The following is a 17349-nucleotide window of genomic DNA, read 5'->3' as shown; positions in this document are numbered from 1 at the left end:
CCAGGTTTCCTCCTTTTCTTTTCGTTTTTTTTTTAAACTTATGGGACGCTTCACGCATGTGCGCGTCATGCTCGCGCGGAGGCCGAGCTGCTGTCCTCGCTGCAGCTCCAGTGTTCCCGAGCGGGCACCGGGCGCCGGTTTCCCAGGACGCGCCCCGCCCCGCCCCGCCCCCCAGCGTCAGCGCGGGACTCCGGCGCGGGACTCGGCCAGAGGAGAGGGGCGGCCCCGCCCCCCGCGGCCGCCGGCGCCGGCTCCGCGCAGTGACGTCAGGCGCGCCGTGCGCCGGGTCAAAGTGTAGTCCCGCCCCCGCTTCCCCCTCGCTGTCTCCTCGGCCTGCGCCGCCGCCGCCGACGCTGCTCCGTCCGCTCCGCCGCCTTCCTGCCCGAGCGCCGCGCGGCCGGCCGCCATGGCGAACGTGGTGGACACGAAGCTGTACGACATCCTGGGCGTCCCGCCTGGCGCCAGCGAGAACGAGCTGAAGAAGGTACCGAGGAGAGAGGGTGCGGGCGCGGGCCTGCGCGGCGGCGGCGATGACCAGGCCGCGCTCCGGGAAGGCCCGTCAGCCGGCGCCGGGTCCAGGCCGGGGCGAGGGGTGGCGGGCGGCGGCCAGAGCGGCCCGCCGCAGGTCTTGCGCTCCGGCCTCGGCTGACCTTGGGCCGCTGGCCCCGCCCGCAGTGGCCGCAGCGACAGCCCTCGGCTGCACGCACCGGACGGGACGCGTCCTTCTTCCTTCCCCGGCGGCGGCCGCGGTAACCTGCCTGGAAAAACAGGTTGCTCCGAGGTGCCTGGCGCGCCCGGCCCCGGGAGAGGCGTCCGCGCCGGGCGGGGTCGCGGGCGCGGCGAGGGGACGCGGGGAGGGTCGCGGCCGCCGCCCGCCGGCACCGCGGGCAGCTGGGGGCGTCTGCAGGGCGGCGCGGGGCTGCGTTGCGGCGCCTTGTCGGGGCGGGTAACGCGGCGCTTCTGTACCCGCTGCCGGGGACGCGTGGGTCCCGGCCAGACACCTGAATGCACGCCGACTAAAAATAAACGCCAGGCCTCGTTATCGCGCTGGGCGGCGCGGCGCGGCCCGCGAGGCGTGGGGGGACACCCGGCGGCGTCCTCGCGGGGGGCCCCGAGGGTCCGCACCTGTGAGCGGGAGGGGGACACAACCCAGACTGCTCCTAACTCGGTGGGACAGGGACAGGGACGGGGACATGGCGAGTCCCGGGGACTTCCTGTTACCTTGCCGGAAATGCCGGGCTATTATGTAAGTCATGTGTCTGTGAATGGAGACGGGGGTGCTGGGCGGCTCAGACACCTCAATTTGCGCACCTTCTCTCAGACTGAGGGTCACCCAGTTACCAGGACCCCCAGATGAGCCCCCCGCGTGAAAAGAACACGTCGTCCGGGAGCTCCTCTGGGTTTTTTTCCCTCCTGATGTTGTAATTAAAGGAGCCGTGTGAGCCGAGATTCTTACCTTGGCTGTATTATTATTATTATTACTCGTGATGTCTTGCTGTTTCATTTGTAAAGCTTCGCAAGCATTTCTTTTTTAGACTTGACTGAAGTCGTCTTGACCTGATTACTGCCCATCCAAAGGCATTTGGCAATAGCAAAAATGAGGAGTTAATTTTTTGTTTGTTTTTCAATATTTTACTTTTCTCGCTGATGGCATTGTTTTATTGTTGGTATCTGTTTGCAAGTGTAACTGCTGTCTGCTTTATTGTGTTAAACTACCAAGTGAACAGTAATAAGAGGGGAAACGCCAGTAAGCCCATGAAGAAAAGGTACTTTTGGAAGGTTATGATTTAAAAGCATTGCTTCTCAGAAAAGGGGTTATTTAGTGCTTACAAATGTTTAAACTGGTCTTTGTATATATAACCGGTTTTTTTTTTTTTTTATGTTTTCTTGAAGGCATACAGAAAGTTAGCCAAGGAATACCACCCTGATAAGAATCCAAATGCTGGTGACAAAGTAAGTTATCTGAGGACTCCCCTCCCCTCCAGGTGTCAGGGTTTTTTGTTTGTTTGTTTGCTTGATTCTAGAGAGTCAGAGAAAGGAGGGGAGATGGAGAAAGAGAGAGGGAAGCATTCATTTGGTGTTCCACTTGGTCATGCAGTTCACTGGCTGCTTCCCATGTGTACCCTGACCAGGGATCTGACCCACAACCTTGTTTCGAGGTGATCATCTAACCCAGTGGTCGGCAAACTCATTAGTCAACAGAGCCAAGTATCAACCGTACAACAATTGAAATTTCTTTGAGAGCCAAATTTTTTAAACCTAAACTATATAGCTAGGTATATTGTTATTAACTTAATTAGGGTATTCCTAAGCAGGCCAAAGAGCCGCATGTGGCTCGGGAGCTGCAGTTTGCCGACCACTGATCTAACCGACCAGGCTAACTGGCCAGGGCCTGAGGTTTGTTTTAAACTTAAGTTGCCCTGAGGCCCTGGCCGCTTGGCTCAGTGGTAGAGCGTTGGCCTGGCGTGCGGGAGTCCCGGGTTCGATTTCCGGCCAGGGCACACAGGAGAAGCGCCCATCTGCTTCTCCACCCCTCCCCCTCTCCTTCCTCTCTGTCTCTCTTCCCCTCCCACAGCTAAGGCTCCATTGGAGCAAAGTTTGTCAGGCGCTGAGGATGGCTCTGTGCCCTCTGCCTCAGGTGCTAGAATGGCTCTGATTGTGGCAGAGCATCGCCCCCTGGTGGGCATGCTGGGTGGATCCCAGTTGGGCTCATGCGGGAGTCTGTCTGACTGCCTCTCCGTTTCCAAATTCGGAAAAATACACAAAAACACAAAAACTTAAGTTGCCCTGTTTGATAAAAGCAGTGTTGTAAGAAAAGTCCATATGTATGCCCATGGGCCAGGTTTTTGTGTTGAATATTTTGGTTCTGTGACAGGAATAACAACATTCTGGGCAGTGGTGGGTGATGAATAGGACCAGAATCAAACCAGAGGCAACTTGGAGCTTTCTGAATTTAGTGGATTCTGGATTCCTGTAGCTTTCCCCCCCTCTTCTATTTGAAAACCCAGTTTTCTTCTTTCCTTTTTGTTTATAGTTCAAAGAAATAAGTTTTGCGTATGAAGTGCTATCGAATCCTGAGAAACGAGAGTTATATGACCGCTATGGAGAGCAGGGTCTTCGGGAAGGGAGCGGCGGGGGTGCTGGCATGGACGACATTTTCTCTCACATTTTTGGTGGGGGACTGTTTGGCTTCATGGGCAATCAGAATAGAAGTCGGAATGGCAGAAGAAGAGGAGAAGACATGATGCATCCACTCAAGTGAGTATCTTTTCATTGTTGTTGTAAGAAAGTTTATTTAGATAGTCACAGAGGTAGAAGAAATGGCTTTAGAAAACAAGTTACAGGGCAAAGGAAGGGCCCTCGAAGAGAGAGACAAGGAGAAGGTGCCTGGGGGAGAAGAGGGGTGGGGAGAGGGGCAGGAGTGCTCCCAGGTGGTGGATAGGTACTTAGTGTTTTAGCCTTCATCAGAAAATAAAGTTTTCCATTTGCCTTACTGCTCTCATTGGGTGAGTAAGTTGAATTTGTTAACCTGGGTGTCTGTGTTTTGCTACAAATCTAAAGCAATGGTTGGTGTTTTTACTAAGTAGAAAGATGGTTTTGTTAATATGCTTTTGAGGCATACTATACTGCTTACAAAAATCAGGATATTTCAGAATGAATATGAAGTGATAAAAGAAGCATTTTATTTATTAAACAAGAACATCAGAAAAGCAAACGCAAATCAAAGAAAGTTGTTCAATAATGCAAACGAGATACAAAACCAACTTTTATTTCCTTGGTGAAATGCACTATACAAAAGGCTGAAAGTACTGGAGTATCTGCATGTTCCCTGATCCCCTAATTTTTGTGAGCAGTGTATATGATTTAAATGTTCACTTATGAAGCTTATCTGTTTGAAGTATTTAAACCTTCCAGATCACTTTTTATTTATAAACTTAAAAACTGAGTGGCTACCTGGCTACTGTGTTTACATGTTATAGTCACTGATTACTTGATCCTCAGTGTGAACTAGCCTAAATTGGTTTCCATGGAGTTTTCTGGCTTCAAGCCTGACATTAACCTGCCAACGTATGAATGGTGTCTGACCTTGAGCTTAGGCTAGGAAGCCATGAGCCTGCTAGAATATGAAAGTAAAGTTTTTACTTAGTAAAATATATGAGGTGTTGTATCCTATTAAGATTTTCATAAACTAGTAGTGGTTTTACTAGCAAATGCCAGAGACTGAATTTCAGGTATTTAAAATATTTCATATTATCTATTCAGTGCAGTAGATTAGAGGAAGTAAAGCATAATGTTGTTATGTTGTCTGAGTCTCATTTTTAAATTTGTTTTTATTTTAAATAATTTATCCTTAATCCAAGAGTAGTACTCATGCAGTGGGGTTCGCGTTTTCCTGCTTGCCTTTGACATTGAAATGGTCTGAGGAGTAAATAGGTTCAGAGTGTTTGCTGTGCCTTATGCCTCTTCATATTCTCTCTACGATTTTTTATGCTCTACAGTCAGTGCAGTTTTATTTCCTGCTGCTTTCTTGGAACATGATATAAAGTTTCTCTAGCAACATTTCATTTGAGGTGACTTTGTAATGTTCCGTTCCATGGTTTGTTGACTCCTTGCCCTCCTCTGTAGGAAGTTTCTGGGGTCAGAAGTGCTGCGGTGGGCCTCTGCTTCTCTCTCCTGGGCAGGGGTCCCAGGTGGGCGTGTGGGGTGGGCGTCATGCTCCAATGCAGACAGACAGCCCAGCTTTCTCGTGGTGGGTGATGCTGGTTTAGTCCCCGGTGGAGCTCGGCTGCGGACCATTACCCACATACTTCCCCTTTTTGGCCACGTTTGTGGAAATGAAGATTTTTCTGGCCTCTTAGAAAGTGGTTTTGCATACTAATTATTATTTAATTTGTCAGGGGAAAAGACCTACCTATTTGTTTTCTGTAAGTGATTTGGGTAAAGGTTCTTATGAAGTGTAAAAGCTTCAGCCAGGTGCTTTTGTCCAAGGTTAAGCCTGAAACTGGTTTACTCTTATACAGCCCAGAATATGTAAAGCTCTAGCTTCATAGAACAATTTTGAGAAAGTTTGAATACTACAAAATACTAGTTTGAATGCTACAAAACCCTATATGTGCTTTGCAGAATACTTCAAACTATATTTTGTTCCTCTCTTTTAAAGCAAATCTGTACAACTGAAGGAGATTTAAAAACACAGAAGGATAAGATCAAACTAAATTCATGAGTAGTTTTGAGACTTGATAAATGGGGTTTTTGAAGTTAATTTGGAAATGAATGATGTGGTAATCCATACATGCTACATGAATATAGGCAAGTTGGGTTTTTTTTTTTGTTTTGTTTTGTGTTTTTTTTTTATATTTTTCTGAAGCTGGAAACGGGGAGAGACAGTCAGACAGACTCCCGCATGCACCCAACCGGGATCCACCCGGCACGCCCACCAGGGGGTGATGCTCTGCCCCTCCGGGGCATAGCTCTGCTACAACCAGAGCCACTCCAGCACCTGGGGCAGAGGCCAAGGAGCCATCCCCAGGGCCCGAGCCATCCCCAGGGCCCGGGCCATCTTTGCTCCAATGGAGCCCCAGCTGCGGGAGGGGAAGAGAGACAGAGAGGAAGGAGAGGGGGAGGGGTGGAGAAGCAGATGGGCACTTCTGTGTGCCCTGGCTGGGAATCGAACCCGGGACTTCTGCACGCCAGGCCGACGCTCTACCACTGAGCCAGCTGGCCAGGGCGCAAGTTGGGTTTTTATCAGTTGTATATGATTTTATTTATTGATTTTAGAGAGAGAGTGGGAAGTGTTGTGGGAAGCACCAACTTTTAGTAGTTGCTTCTTGTATGTGCCTTGGCCCAGGGTTTCAAACTGTCGACCTCAGCATTCCAGGTCAACACTTGATCGATTGCTCCACTGCAGGTCAGACAATTATATATATATATTTTTAAAATTTATTTATTTATTTTTTACAGAGACAGAGAGTGAGTCTGGGATAGACAGAGACAGACAGGAACGGAGAGAGATGAGAAGCATCAATCATCGGTTTTTCGTTGCGACACCTTAGTTGTTCATTGATTGCTTTCTCATATGTGCCTTGTCCGCGGGCCTTCAGCAGACCAAGTAACCCTTTGCTGGAGCCAGCGACCTTGGGTAAAAACAAGCTGGTGGGCTTTTGCTCAAACCAGATGAGCCTGCACTCAATCTGGCAACCTCAGGGTCTCGAACCTGGGTCCTCTGCATCCCAGTCCGACGCCCTATCCACTGCGCCACCGCCTGGTCAGGCAGTTGTGTATTTTTAATAGACTTTTTACCTTGATCTCTTTTGGGTCATAGACCTCTGAAAATTTGGTGACAATTGTTTAAATAGACAATTTTGCTTATACAGTCGTCCCTTGCCATATTGCGGTTCACTTTTCGCGGTCTCACTGTATCGCAGATTTTTAAATTCTAATTTTGCATCATGGATTTTTCACTATATTGCAGGGTTTTGTGGTATCTAGGTAATTTTATATATTATTTTAATTATTTTTGCAGTAAAATAAGTGTGGGAAAGGTTTATAAGAGCGTGGGGAGGGTTTATAAAGCCTTAATATATATATATAAATATAAAATAAATGTAAGGTCGCTACTTTGTGGATTTTCACCTATCACGGGGGTTTCTGGAACCTAACCCTGTGATAGATGAGGAGCCGCTGTAATTCACGGGGTTCTTCAGTGCTCTGGAGCTTGGGGGCTGCCTGTTGTTGTCCTCCTCTCTGCCACACTGTAGATATGGCCCCCCTTTTTGATACATGCAATCTAAGTGCCTCGCGTAAGTTGTAATGTAACTTGGTAGCCTTTCTGAACTGTCCTTGGAGAGAGCAGAGCCTTGTCACAGAGCGAGGACCCCAGAGCTAGACTGCCTGTGGGGTCTTGGGACAAGTTACTTAACCTCTCCCTGTCTGTTTTGCCTTATGAAACGGGGATCCCTCCTTCAGAGAGTCGGACTAGGTGAAGGGCTCCTGCCTCAGGCAGAAGACGGTTGTACTTGTGTTTGCAGTTGACAGCTTGTTCAGAAAAGGCAGCAGCACACTGTTGGCCTGACCCTGGAGTTCCTGGCTTTGATTTGAGCACCATCTGGACTATACATAGGCATAAAATCTTTCTGCCAGTTTGAGCCACAAAATAAAACCTCAGTCAGGTGACTTAATGTAAGGTGTTAGTGAATTCTTTGTTTGAAAAGGTTATAGTGGAACTTGCTGTTTCAGCTGTCATTTATATCTTGTACTTAAGAGAACTTGGCAAAATGCTTGAAACAATTCTTTTCTCCCCAGAGTGTCTTTAGAAGATCTATATAATGGCAAGACAACCAAACTACAACTTAGCAAGAACGTCCTGTGCAGTGCGTGCAGTGGGTGAGTGTGCAAAGTCTGTTTCTTCCGTGGCACGGTGCGTCCAGACCAGATAAAAGTTGTTCCTGGTTTAAAACTGCCCGACCCAGAGCATTTTCTGGTCCCTCTGAAAGTCAGAGCAGTGAGCTGTCACCGAGGGGTTGAGGGGAAAGGAGAAGCATAGGTCCTGCTTGTCGTGGCCTGTGGGGGTGGTCTGGGCACACATCTAATGGATACTTTCGCTTGCTTCAGCCAAGGTGGGAAGTCGGGGGCTGTTCAGAAGTGTAGCGCCTGCCGGGGGCGAGGCGTCCGCATCATGATCCGGCAGCTGGCCCCCGGGATGGTGCAGCAGATGCAGTCTGTGTGCTCCGACTGCAACGGAGAAGGTACGCGGAATGCTCCCACGTGGAGCGGCAGTGGGCGGGCGGGCGGGGGAGGGCCTTACCACTTTCCTCTTCCAAGGATTTGTACTGTCTCATTCAAGAAAAGCGACCGAGTTCGAAAAGGAAATGTGAAAACACTGATTATTTCATCGTGCATAGGCCCAGGGCACAGATGAGGAGTAACTTTGTGTTGTGCTCAGTGAAATGTCTCTCTCCTAATAACAGAGATGGACAGAGTGTTTTGTCCCTTAGATTATCATTGATGAGGAGGGAAACAGCCAATTTTTAGTTACTATTCTGATAAGAGGAGGGTGTTACTCAGCTGCAGTTAGCTTTTGAGGCTAGATACTGGGCTTGCGCCTCTTTTTGCAGAAGTAAACGTTTGAAGCTTTTCCAGTGGTTTGTGAAGCTGCTGCTCATCTCTGCCCCTTAGTGCTCCTCTAGTCAGAGACACTGGAAACCCCTGGGTGTGACGGTCCTCCAGGTGTGCACTGCTCACACGAAGGGGACACGCCCCGTGGGACCTGCAGGCCTTAGAGCACAGCTATCTGAGAGAATTTTGCTGCGATGAGGGAAATGTTCTGTATGTATGTGTGACATCCGAAACAGAAACCACTAGCCCCCTGTGGCTACTTGAATGTACTATGACTGAGGAACTACTTTTTTAATTTATTGATCTGAGAGAGAGAGAGAGAAAGAGAGAGAGAGAGAGAGAGAGAGAGAAACATCAGTTTGTTTATTATGTATGTGCCCTGACGGGATCGAACCAGCAGCCTGTGCCTATCGGGAGGGTGCTCCAGCCAGCTAAGCTCTCTGGCCATGGTGGAACTACATTTTTACATTTTACTTTTAAAAAGTATTTCCATTGATTTGAGGAAGGGTGAGAGAAACATCAACTCGTTTTTTTCCTTAGTTCCATCTAGTTGTGCACTCATTGGTCGTTTCTCATGTGTGCCCTGACCAGAGATTGAACCCACACCTTGGTGTGCTACCTGTTGGGGCTTTTACTTGAAACTTAAATAGCCGTGATGGCCAGTGGCTACTATATTGGATTGCACCGTTTAGACCAGTGGTAGTCAACCTGGTCCCTACCGCCCACTAGTGGTTGTTCGTGGTGGGCGGTAGCGGAGCAACCAAAGTATAAATAAAAAGATAGATTTAACTATAGTAAGTTGCTTTATAAAGATTTATTCTGCCAAACTTAGCGAAAATCCGACATAAAGTACTTGGTAAGTAATTATTATTATATGCTTTAACTTGCTGTAACTCTGCTTTATAAATTTTATAAAATTACTTCCCTACTTTATAAATCACCATGACTGTGGAACCGGTGGGCGGTTAGAAAATTTCACTACTAACAGAGATACAAAAGTGGGCAGTAGGTGTAAAAAGGTTGACTACCCCTGGTTTAGACCATCCTTTTCCAAATTGCTTCTGGAAGTAACAAGACAGTTTGGAGACGCTGCATGTCATCCCCCTGCTCTGGGGTCTTGGTGCATTTAACCTCTCATGGCTGCTAATGTTCCTGTCAAGAAATCAAAGTTGACAGATCTTCCCAGGTACCATTGCTGTTTTGAAGAACTGGTATTTTGCAGAACATACTTTGCAGAGTTACTGTTCTAGAAACAGATTCTGAAGTCATTGATTAAACATGCCCTCTAAATATTACAACGTGTCAGTATTGCAAGCAACACTGGCAGATGATCAAACTGACACAATTTGAGTTTGCTAGAGTAAGAAAGTCTAGCCTATTGCAATTTCAGCCCTCTCTTCTGTGTGAGTCAAGCCATTATAGACACTTAGACAATGAAAAAAATAAAATTAGCCATTAGAAATTGATGCTGCTTTTTTATAGTCTACTGTGTACAACTTTAGTTTTACTTTATTAGACACTAATCAAAAGTCTCAGGAGATGAAGGAGGGAAAATAAGCGTCTTTGTCCTAAACACGGTGTGTGTTCAGTGCCGGCTCAATTTAGTTGCCTCTACCTGGTTTCAAATTCTCAGCGATGGTGAACTAAGTGAAGGGAGGTTCATACAGGACACGAGCAGGTTTTGATCTATAAAATGAGTAGAACTCATGACTGACCAGACTGTGATAATGAGCCGTAAAGGATATTTAAATTTTTACCTGGGTTAACTATTGTTAAACCCATACAAAATTAAGACTGGAAACAAAAACGAAGAGCATTTATAGAAGTCCAGCATCTGCGCGCACTGTCCCCCACAACCCGTTTGTTTCCATGACCCTTAGGCTTGGTTTTAACTTTAGGAACTAGTCAGGAACCAAGAACGTATCTTAAGATCCCTTTTACTCTGAAGTAGAGGAGACTGGATTGGCTTGGTCCCTCAAGTAAGCAACAATAAGATTTGAGGGTTTCTTGTTTTGTTTTTGTTTGTTTTTAAAGGGAGAGGGACAGATAGGAAGGGAGAGAGATGAGAAGCATCAGTTTGTTGTTGCATCGCCTTTGGTTTTTCATTGGTTTCTGATATGTGCCTTGACTGAAGGGCTCCAGCAGAGCCAGTGACCCCTTGCTCAAGCCAGATGAGCCGACCTTGGGGTTTTGAGCCTGGATCCTCAGCGTCCCAGGTCGATGCTCTGTGCACTGGGCCACGGCCTGGTCAGACAGATGTTTGTTGTGTTAAGAATGATACTTTAGCCTGACCAGGCGGTGGCACTGTGGATAGAGCGTCAGACTGGGACGCAGAGGACCCAGGTTCAAAACCCTGGGGTCACCATCTCGAGCGTGGGGTCATAGACATAACCCAAAGGTCGCTGGCTTGAGCAAGGGGTCACTTGCTCTGCTGCAGCCCCCAGTCAAGGCACATATGAGAATGCATTCAATGAATAACTAAGGTGTCACAATGAAGAATTGATGCTTCTCATCTCTCTCCCTTCCTGTCTGCTCTGTCCCTCTGTCTCTCTGTCTGTCATATACCAAAAAAAATACTTTAAACAAAACCTCAGGTAATAGTTGAAGTTTAGAAAAATTTATCTAATAAATAAAGGCACTATCAAGATACCTCTTAATTTAAGAGTGCAGTATAGTAGTCTTGCTGGAAGTTTGACCTCTCTTTGCAGGAGAGGTAATTAATGAAAAGGACCGCTGTAAAAAATGTGAAGGCAAGAAGGTGATTAAAGAAGTCAAGATTCTCGAAGTCCATGTAGACAAAGGCATGAAACACGGACAGAGGATCACATTCACTGGGGAGGCAGACCAGGCCCCAGGAGTGGAGCCAGGAGACATTGTTCTTTTGCTACAAGAGAAAGAACATGAGGTAATTTCCTTTATGTTTGTTTTACTCCAATATTTATTGTATGCAAGATACAGCTTAGATCTGTTTGGGCTTCCTGCAGCAACACTGCACTTAGGATGAGGTGGCTAAGTGGTCCAGCTGAGTTCGTCAGAGCTGACCTGTTTGGTGGACCAGCAAGGCCGGTGCAGTCAGAGCCCTGTGGAGGTCAGAACTGGGCCCCGCGTTGGCCGTGGACTGGCATGGTGGCCTCAGTAGTCTGGTCGTCTCTGCCTTGGTTTCCTTGTTTGTGGAAATGGGGGCCTGGACCAGGTGGTGGGAGGGGAGGCAGCTCCTTTGCACCTGAAACTCCTTCACTGGGCGGTGGGAGGACGGGGCTGCAGCCCTCGGAGCCACTCTGTTGGTTTGTTTGCATTTTGGGTATCCAGGTGAGCTCTTCTTAAAGGAAAAGTTTCTGTGGTTCAGAACTTTTTTCACTTTAAATTTCTGGTTGAACATGCCCCTGTTGTACAAGGAAGAGTGCACTGGTCTGGTGTGTGGTCTGATGTGCGTTACTTGAATGAGACATCGCAGCTGTTTCAGGTGTTGTGTGCTGTGCTACAGACCTTCATTCGTGGACAGTAGGTCATGCTGTTCGTGAAGGAGCCCTTTAGTAATCACCCAGATTCATGACAGGGCTTTGGCTCTGTTCTTGGTCACATTGACTCAGATTCCTGTGGGACTGTGTCACAGGTCAACCAGCTGTTTAGGTTACATGAAAACCCTCCCATGCGATGGTGATTTCTATAAGTCAAGTTTTTCAGTCCCTTCTGGAACCCAGTGGAGGATGGAGCGCACCGAAGGCAGATTCTGGGTCTGGTTGGGCTCACTGCCCCTGACTGTGCCCGGTCCTTGCTCGGGACTGGTCAGACCTCGGCCTCAGCAGAGCTGCTAGCTACTGTATCTGTCTTGACCTTTCTGGTATTGTCAGGCCCACAAAGAGTGAGGCCTTTTACAGTGCCAGAAAAGGGTGATTTCTAGAATTCTGCCTTCGGGTCTCCTGGGTTGAGACATTTGTAACTCTTCTACAAGATTCTCGGTTAGCTCATGGTTCAGCCTTGCCGTCCATGCACAGACCACACAAGGCGTCAGAGGCAGCCAGATAAGTGTTTCTAGTCGGCTTGGGTAGGGAGTAAGCCGTGCAGTGAGGGGTGCAGCAGGACGTGGGCACTCGCAGGGTATGGCATGGGCATGGGCACTGGGAGGGCAGCTGTCTCGGCACATGGCGGGGGGGGGGCAGCGCAGTGGGGGAGTGAGGGAGTCGGGAGCAGAGTGCTTTTTGGTCTTTTTGCACGTCAGATGGTGAAACCTTTGTAGCCCTACGTTTAGTATTGAATGTTTCTATGTGATTAAATGGAGATTTTAAAAAAATAGAGATCACTGGATTTGGAGACAGAGAACTTAAGTTCTGTCTGCCATTTACTAGCTTCGGGCTCTCTGGGCTTGGCTTAACTGAAAACAAAGCCAGGCCCTGGCCGGTTGGCTCAGTGGTAGAGTGTCGGCCTGGCGTGTGGAAGTCCCAGGTTCGATTCCTGGCCGGGCCACACAGGAGAAGTGCCCATCTGCTTCTCCACTCCTCCCCCCTCTCCTTCCTCTCTGTCTCTCTCTTCCCCTCCCGCAGCCATTAGAGCAAAGATGGCCCAGGCGCTGGGGATGGTTCTGTGGCCTCTGCCTCAGGTACTAGAGTGGCTCTGGTCACAACAGAGCGAGACCCCAGAGGGGCAGAGCATCGCCCCCGGTGGGCATGCCGGGTGGATCCCGGCCGGGCGCATGTGGGAGTCTGTCTGACTGCCTCCTCGTTTCCAGCTTCAGGAAAAAAAAAAAAAAAAGAAAACAAAGCCGGTCCTCCCTCAGAGGGTTGAAGCAAATGAGGCAATGAATCAGCCGCTTTTCCTCGGGGGGCGGGGCGTTTTGAAGTAAGTCACTACAAGTTGGTGGTGGTGGTGGGACTGCTGGGGTTTCCAGCAGACGGCAGGTGCTGCTGGCTGCCTGAAGGAGGAAGTGGAGGTTGATCAGGGTCGGCATGGAAGTTCTTCCAGGTAAGACGTCAGGGTTGTGCCTTCTTGGTTTTATTATGACTAGTAAATTTAAGCCCCAGAAGAGATTTAGGCAATTATTTAATTTATACTACTGAAAATATTCTCTACCATCTGAAGAAAACTTGACTAAGTTGAACTAGTTCATGAAAAATTGTGTAATTATTTTATTTTTGGCTTTTTAAAAAAATTTTTTTTATCTTCACTCCCAACACCTGTGCTGAAGTAATTGTCAGGCCATGAGATCAGGGTGGGTGCTGTATCCCAAACAGATACATTTTTTGTGAGAACACATTCCGTTTTGGGAGTGCTGTATAGTGTTTGTGTGTGTGTGTGTTGGTGATCTGGCCAGCATTGTACATTTGTGCATCAAAGAACCATGATATCTGGTGATGCCAGTTCCTCCTCTGTACTTCTATTTTTCAGAAGTTTTAGCTTTTAAGTGTTTTACTGTCTAGTTCTTGGTAGTCCTTCCTCATTAATCTTGTTTTTCCAAAACATTCCTAATTGTTCTTGTTTGTTCTCTGAATTTTTGGATCAAGTTGACTAGCCTAACTACCCCCCCTCCCCCAAGAAAAAACAAAACAAAACACAAAAAACTGATTTTTTTTAATGGACATCGTGTTTGGGTGAGCTCTCTTCTCCACAAACATGGTACAGCTCCTGTTCCCCGTTTTCAGATGGCTTTAACCGAAGGGTATTTGGTTCAGAAGGGCTCCAGTTTCCTGGTGCTGCGAAGGCTTCTGGTCGCGGTAGAGGTTTGAGATGAACTTTCGGTCACGGGTAAAGTCAGGATACTTTAGGGAAAGAGGGTGTCTTTCAGGTGTCCTCTCTTCTCTAAATGCTTCAAGGAACAAAGCACAGCAGTGGGTGGCTTTGCAGTTTTTGTACGGAGCGTTTCGTGTGCTTTACCTGTAGGTGTTCCAGAGAGACGGGAACGACTTGCACATGACGTATAAGATAGGACTCGTTGAGGCTCTCTGTGGGTTCCAGTTCACATTTAAGCACCTTGATGGACGTCAGATTGTGGTAAAATACCCCCCTGGCAAAGTCATTGAACCAGGTACGTCTTGTGTCTGTCTGAGCCAGGATTCCGTTTGCTCTGTTACAATATCATTTTATAGTAGGTGACTTAATATTTGTGAATACCTTATTCTTAATCCTTTTCCCATGACTTACTCTAATAACAGGCTGTGTCCGTGTAGTTCGAGGTGAAGGAATGCCACAGTATCGTAATCCCTTCGAAAAAGGTGATCTTTACATTAAGTTTGATGTGCAGTTTCCTGAAAACAACTGGATCGACCCTGACAAGCTTTCTGTGAGTGTTCCCTAAATTTAAGCAGCAGATGACTGACTTAAAGTATAATAATGCTGTGTTTTGTCAGCTTCCACTTGTTTTATGTGTGAAGGTTAGCTCACGGCATGTAAAATTTTGCTCAAGTACTTGAGTGATTAATGGCGGTCCTGGTGGTTATTAAAATGGGGACTGGGTGTTAATGCTGCTGGGGCCAAGCAGGGGCTAGTAAAGGAGCAGAGCCAGCCGGCATGGGGCACTGGTGGGTGGCTGGGACCCCTGGGGAGCAGGTCCCTCCCTTTAAGAAGGCAAACCTCTCCCCAGCTGAGCCTCCGCTGGTTCTTCCATGTAGGGGGCATGCCTGCGGTAACATTTTCCGGTGTTGAGAGTGGGAAACGAACAACTGATGGTCTTTGTGCTTTCTAAGTAATAGATCGGTTGCACAAAAGACGTCTGCACATTTGGCCTGTGGGTCATCCAGTTTGTGATGTCTGGCTTAGAGTGCAAAGGCATCAATGGTAACTTCAAAGAAGCTTACACCTTGGGTTATATCAAAAGGGAAGTGAATGGCCTGACCAGGCGGTGGCGCAGTGGATAGAGTGAGTATCAGACTGGGACTCAGAGAACCCAGGTTCGAAACCCCAAGGTCGCCAGTTTGAGTGCGGGCTCCTCTGGTTTGAGCACAGCTCACCAGCTTGAGCCCAGGGTCTCTGGCTTAAGCAGGGGGTCACTGGCTCTGCTGTACCCCCTCCCCAGTCAAGGCACATATGAGAAAGCAATCAGTGAACAACTAAGGTGCCACAACGAAGAATTGATGCTTGTCATCTCTCTCCCTTCCTGTCTGTCTGTCCCTCTCTCTGTCTCTGTCACAAAAAAGGGGGGGGGGAGTTAATGAGGATATTTTACAGCTCACCCTGTTTTGTTTGTTTTAATGAAGGAACTAGAAGATCTTCTGCCATGTAGACCAGAAGTCCCAAACATAATTGGAGACACAGAGGAGGTAGAGCTTCAGGAATTTGACAGCACTCGGGGCTCGGGTGGTGGGCAGAGGCGTGAGGCCTATAACGACAGCTCTGACGAGGAGGGCAGCAGTCACCACGGCCCCGGAGTGCAGTGTGCCCACCAGTAACTGCACACACTGGCACAGGGGGATCTCTCCACGTTGGCCTGGTTTGTTCTCAGCGGTCCTGCTGGAGTGTCTGGTTGACCCAAATGAACTGATGGACATTTCTTGGTCTATGTGTAACTTTTAAACTTGGTTATAGTATCTACAAGAGTGTATAATTTAAACTAACCACAAAGCTCTACATCTTCATCCTGACTGTTCTGTAGGAGAGTAAAGCACTTGAAAAGAAACAGGACTTCTTACCTGGGCTCTGCGTTCGGTCCTGGCGTCTGTGCTCGGTTTCTGTCAGTTCCATGCAGGTTCTTTTGTTTCATACTTTCAGTTCAGATCCCACATTGTAAAGTTTATGTACAATTTGTCCTGAAGCTTTGTGTTTGGCTGCACCCGCATAATAAGCTGCTACATATAGAATAAAGACTTTCCTAGCCTGTATCTGTCGTTAGGTGCATGGAAGTGGGCGTGTCGCGCAGTGGGTTCGGAGCTGACTCGGAACAAGGGGAGATTCCACTAGCTGTGGTTGTAACGTTTTTGGTTTTTCCCTTTTTTTTTTTTTTTAATCTTGTGGAAGGTTTTCAAAACTCCATAATAAAAAGCAGTTGGTGTAAATTATTTTTGTGTCACATTTTTAGAAGGAAGAACATATATTGAACTATACAATGTATCCTTAAATTGGAGACTGTATTCTTAGTTCTGGCTCTTAAAACAGCCCTTTAAAAACTTGTTGGCCTAAAGCTTATGCCTTAGGCACTTGCCCATTTTAATAATTTCGAAAGGTGACTGAAAGTTTGGTATGTTGGTAGAAACAGGCTTTATTGGCTTCAACTGATGCTTTGTAGAGTCAAGGACATCTTAGTTACATAACTCATAGGTTGGGGCCAGGGTCGCGTAGCCTCTGTATTGCCCCACCACCCCTTTTTACAAGTAAAGTGACATCCAATCAACCTTAGCACCATATCTGCATAGAACCTGTTAAAATGCTGTTTCCATTAAATGTTCCATTAAAGATTCTCTGTCTCCATTAAGTTGAATATTTGAGATGGGGGTGGGGGAGCATGGGTTACTACTGATGGTGTATTAGGAAAGCCAGGCTCTCAGGAATGAGAAGAACCAGGCAGAAGAACTGTTCCCAGACGGATGTTGTGTGTGGCTCCTCTCTCCATCTTCTCACTAGGACCTTCTCATCCCCAGAGTGGAAACTTAGCACACGCTCGGATGTTTAGGGAGAGACCTCACTTGGACGTTTTACGTTTGTACAAGGACAAGAGGGGGACAGAAACGAAAGGGTTTCAATGGACTCTGCCATGTCCCTGACCTAGATACAATCCTGGTAGTTTATTTCTCGGTCTGCTAGAACCTGGGTGACAAGAAGAGGTGTCCCTGGCACCCACCGCGGCCCGCGAGGTTTAAATTTCTGTCCTGTCCACTCTACCTCCGTTGTACAGAAAAATCTTTACGGCCAGCCTGGGCAAGACTCCACAGCATAGCAGTTTTGTGCCTGAGGTTACTTCCCACAACCACTTTAAGTGTAAGAAATGCCGTGGCAATATAAAGTTTGTAGCCTTTCCAATAAAGGTTTATAAAACAGTTGTTCAGTTTAGTCTGTCTTTCCATTCACCTACACGGGTGTTTTGACCGAACCATATGGACCCGGGGGGGGGGAGGGGGGGGGACAGGACCTTGTTCAGATCAGATCCATTATTTTGCTCAACCTGCTTGTTCTGCTTTGTAGAGCACCTGTCTAAGGAAGCACTTATGGAACCCCCACCGCAGAGAACCTCTTACTGTAATAGAATCTATATATGTTCAAATACACCTTCTTAAAAAGGTGTATGGCCTGACCAGGCAGTGGCACAGTGGA

General features: G+C 47.6%; 1 protein-coding gene across 1 annotated transcript; it reads left to right on the top strand.

The window, feature by feature from the left end:
• The first annotated feature begins 299 nt into the window (after nt 1-299).
• DNAJA2 (DnaJ heat shock protein family (Hsp40) member A2) lies at nt 300-17078 on the top strand. Its single transcript, XM_066349919.1, has 9 exons — nt 300-484; nt 1894-1953; nt 3035-3258; nt 7303-7383; nt 7612-7745; nt 10824-11020; nt 13990-14134; nt 14262-14389; nt 15303-17078. Exons 1-9 carry the CDS (start codon nt 407-409, stop codon nt 15492-15494), a joined length of 1239 nt encoding a protein of 412 aa, XP_066206016.1. The 5' UTR covers nt 300-406; the 3' UTR covers nt 15495-17078.
• Nucleotides 17079-17349: the final 271 nt, after the last annotated feature.

The sequence above is a fragment of the Saccopteryx leptura genome, chromosome 9 (genome assembly GCF_036850995.1).
Source record: "Saccopteryx leptura isolate mSacLep1 chromosome 9, mSacLep1_pri_phased_curated, whole genome shotgun sequence".
In the NCBI taxonomy this organism is placed as follows: Eukaryota; Metazoa; Chordata; class Mammalia; order Chiroptera; family Emballonuridae; genus Saccopteryx; species Saccopteryx leptura.
The sequence above is the reverse complement of the archived record's forward strand: the minus strand, read 5'-3'. Positions and strand labels throughout refer to the sequence as shown.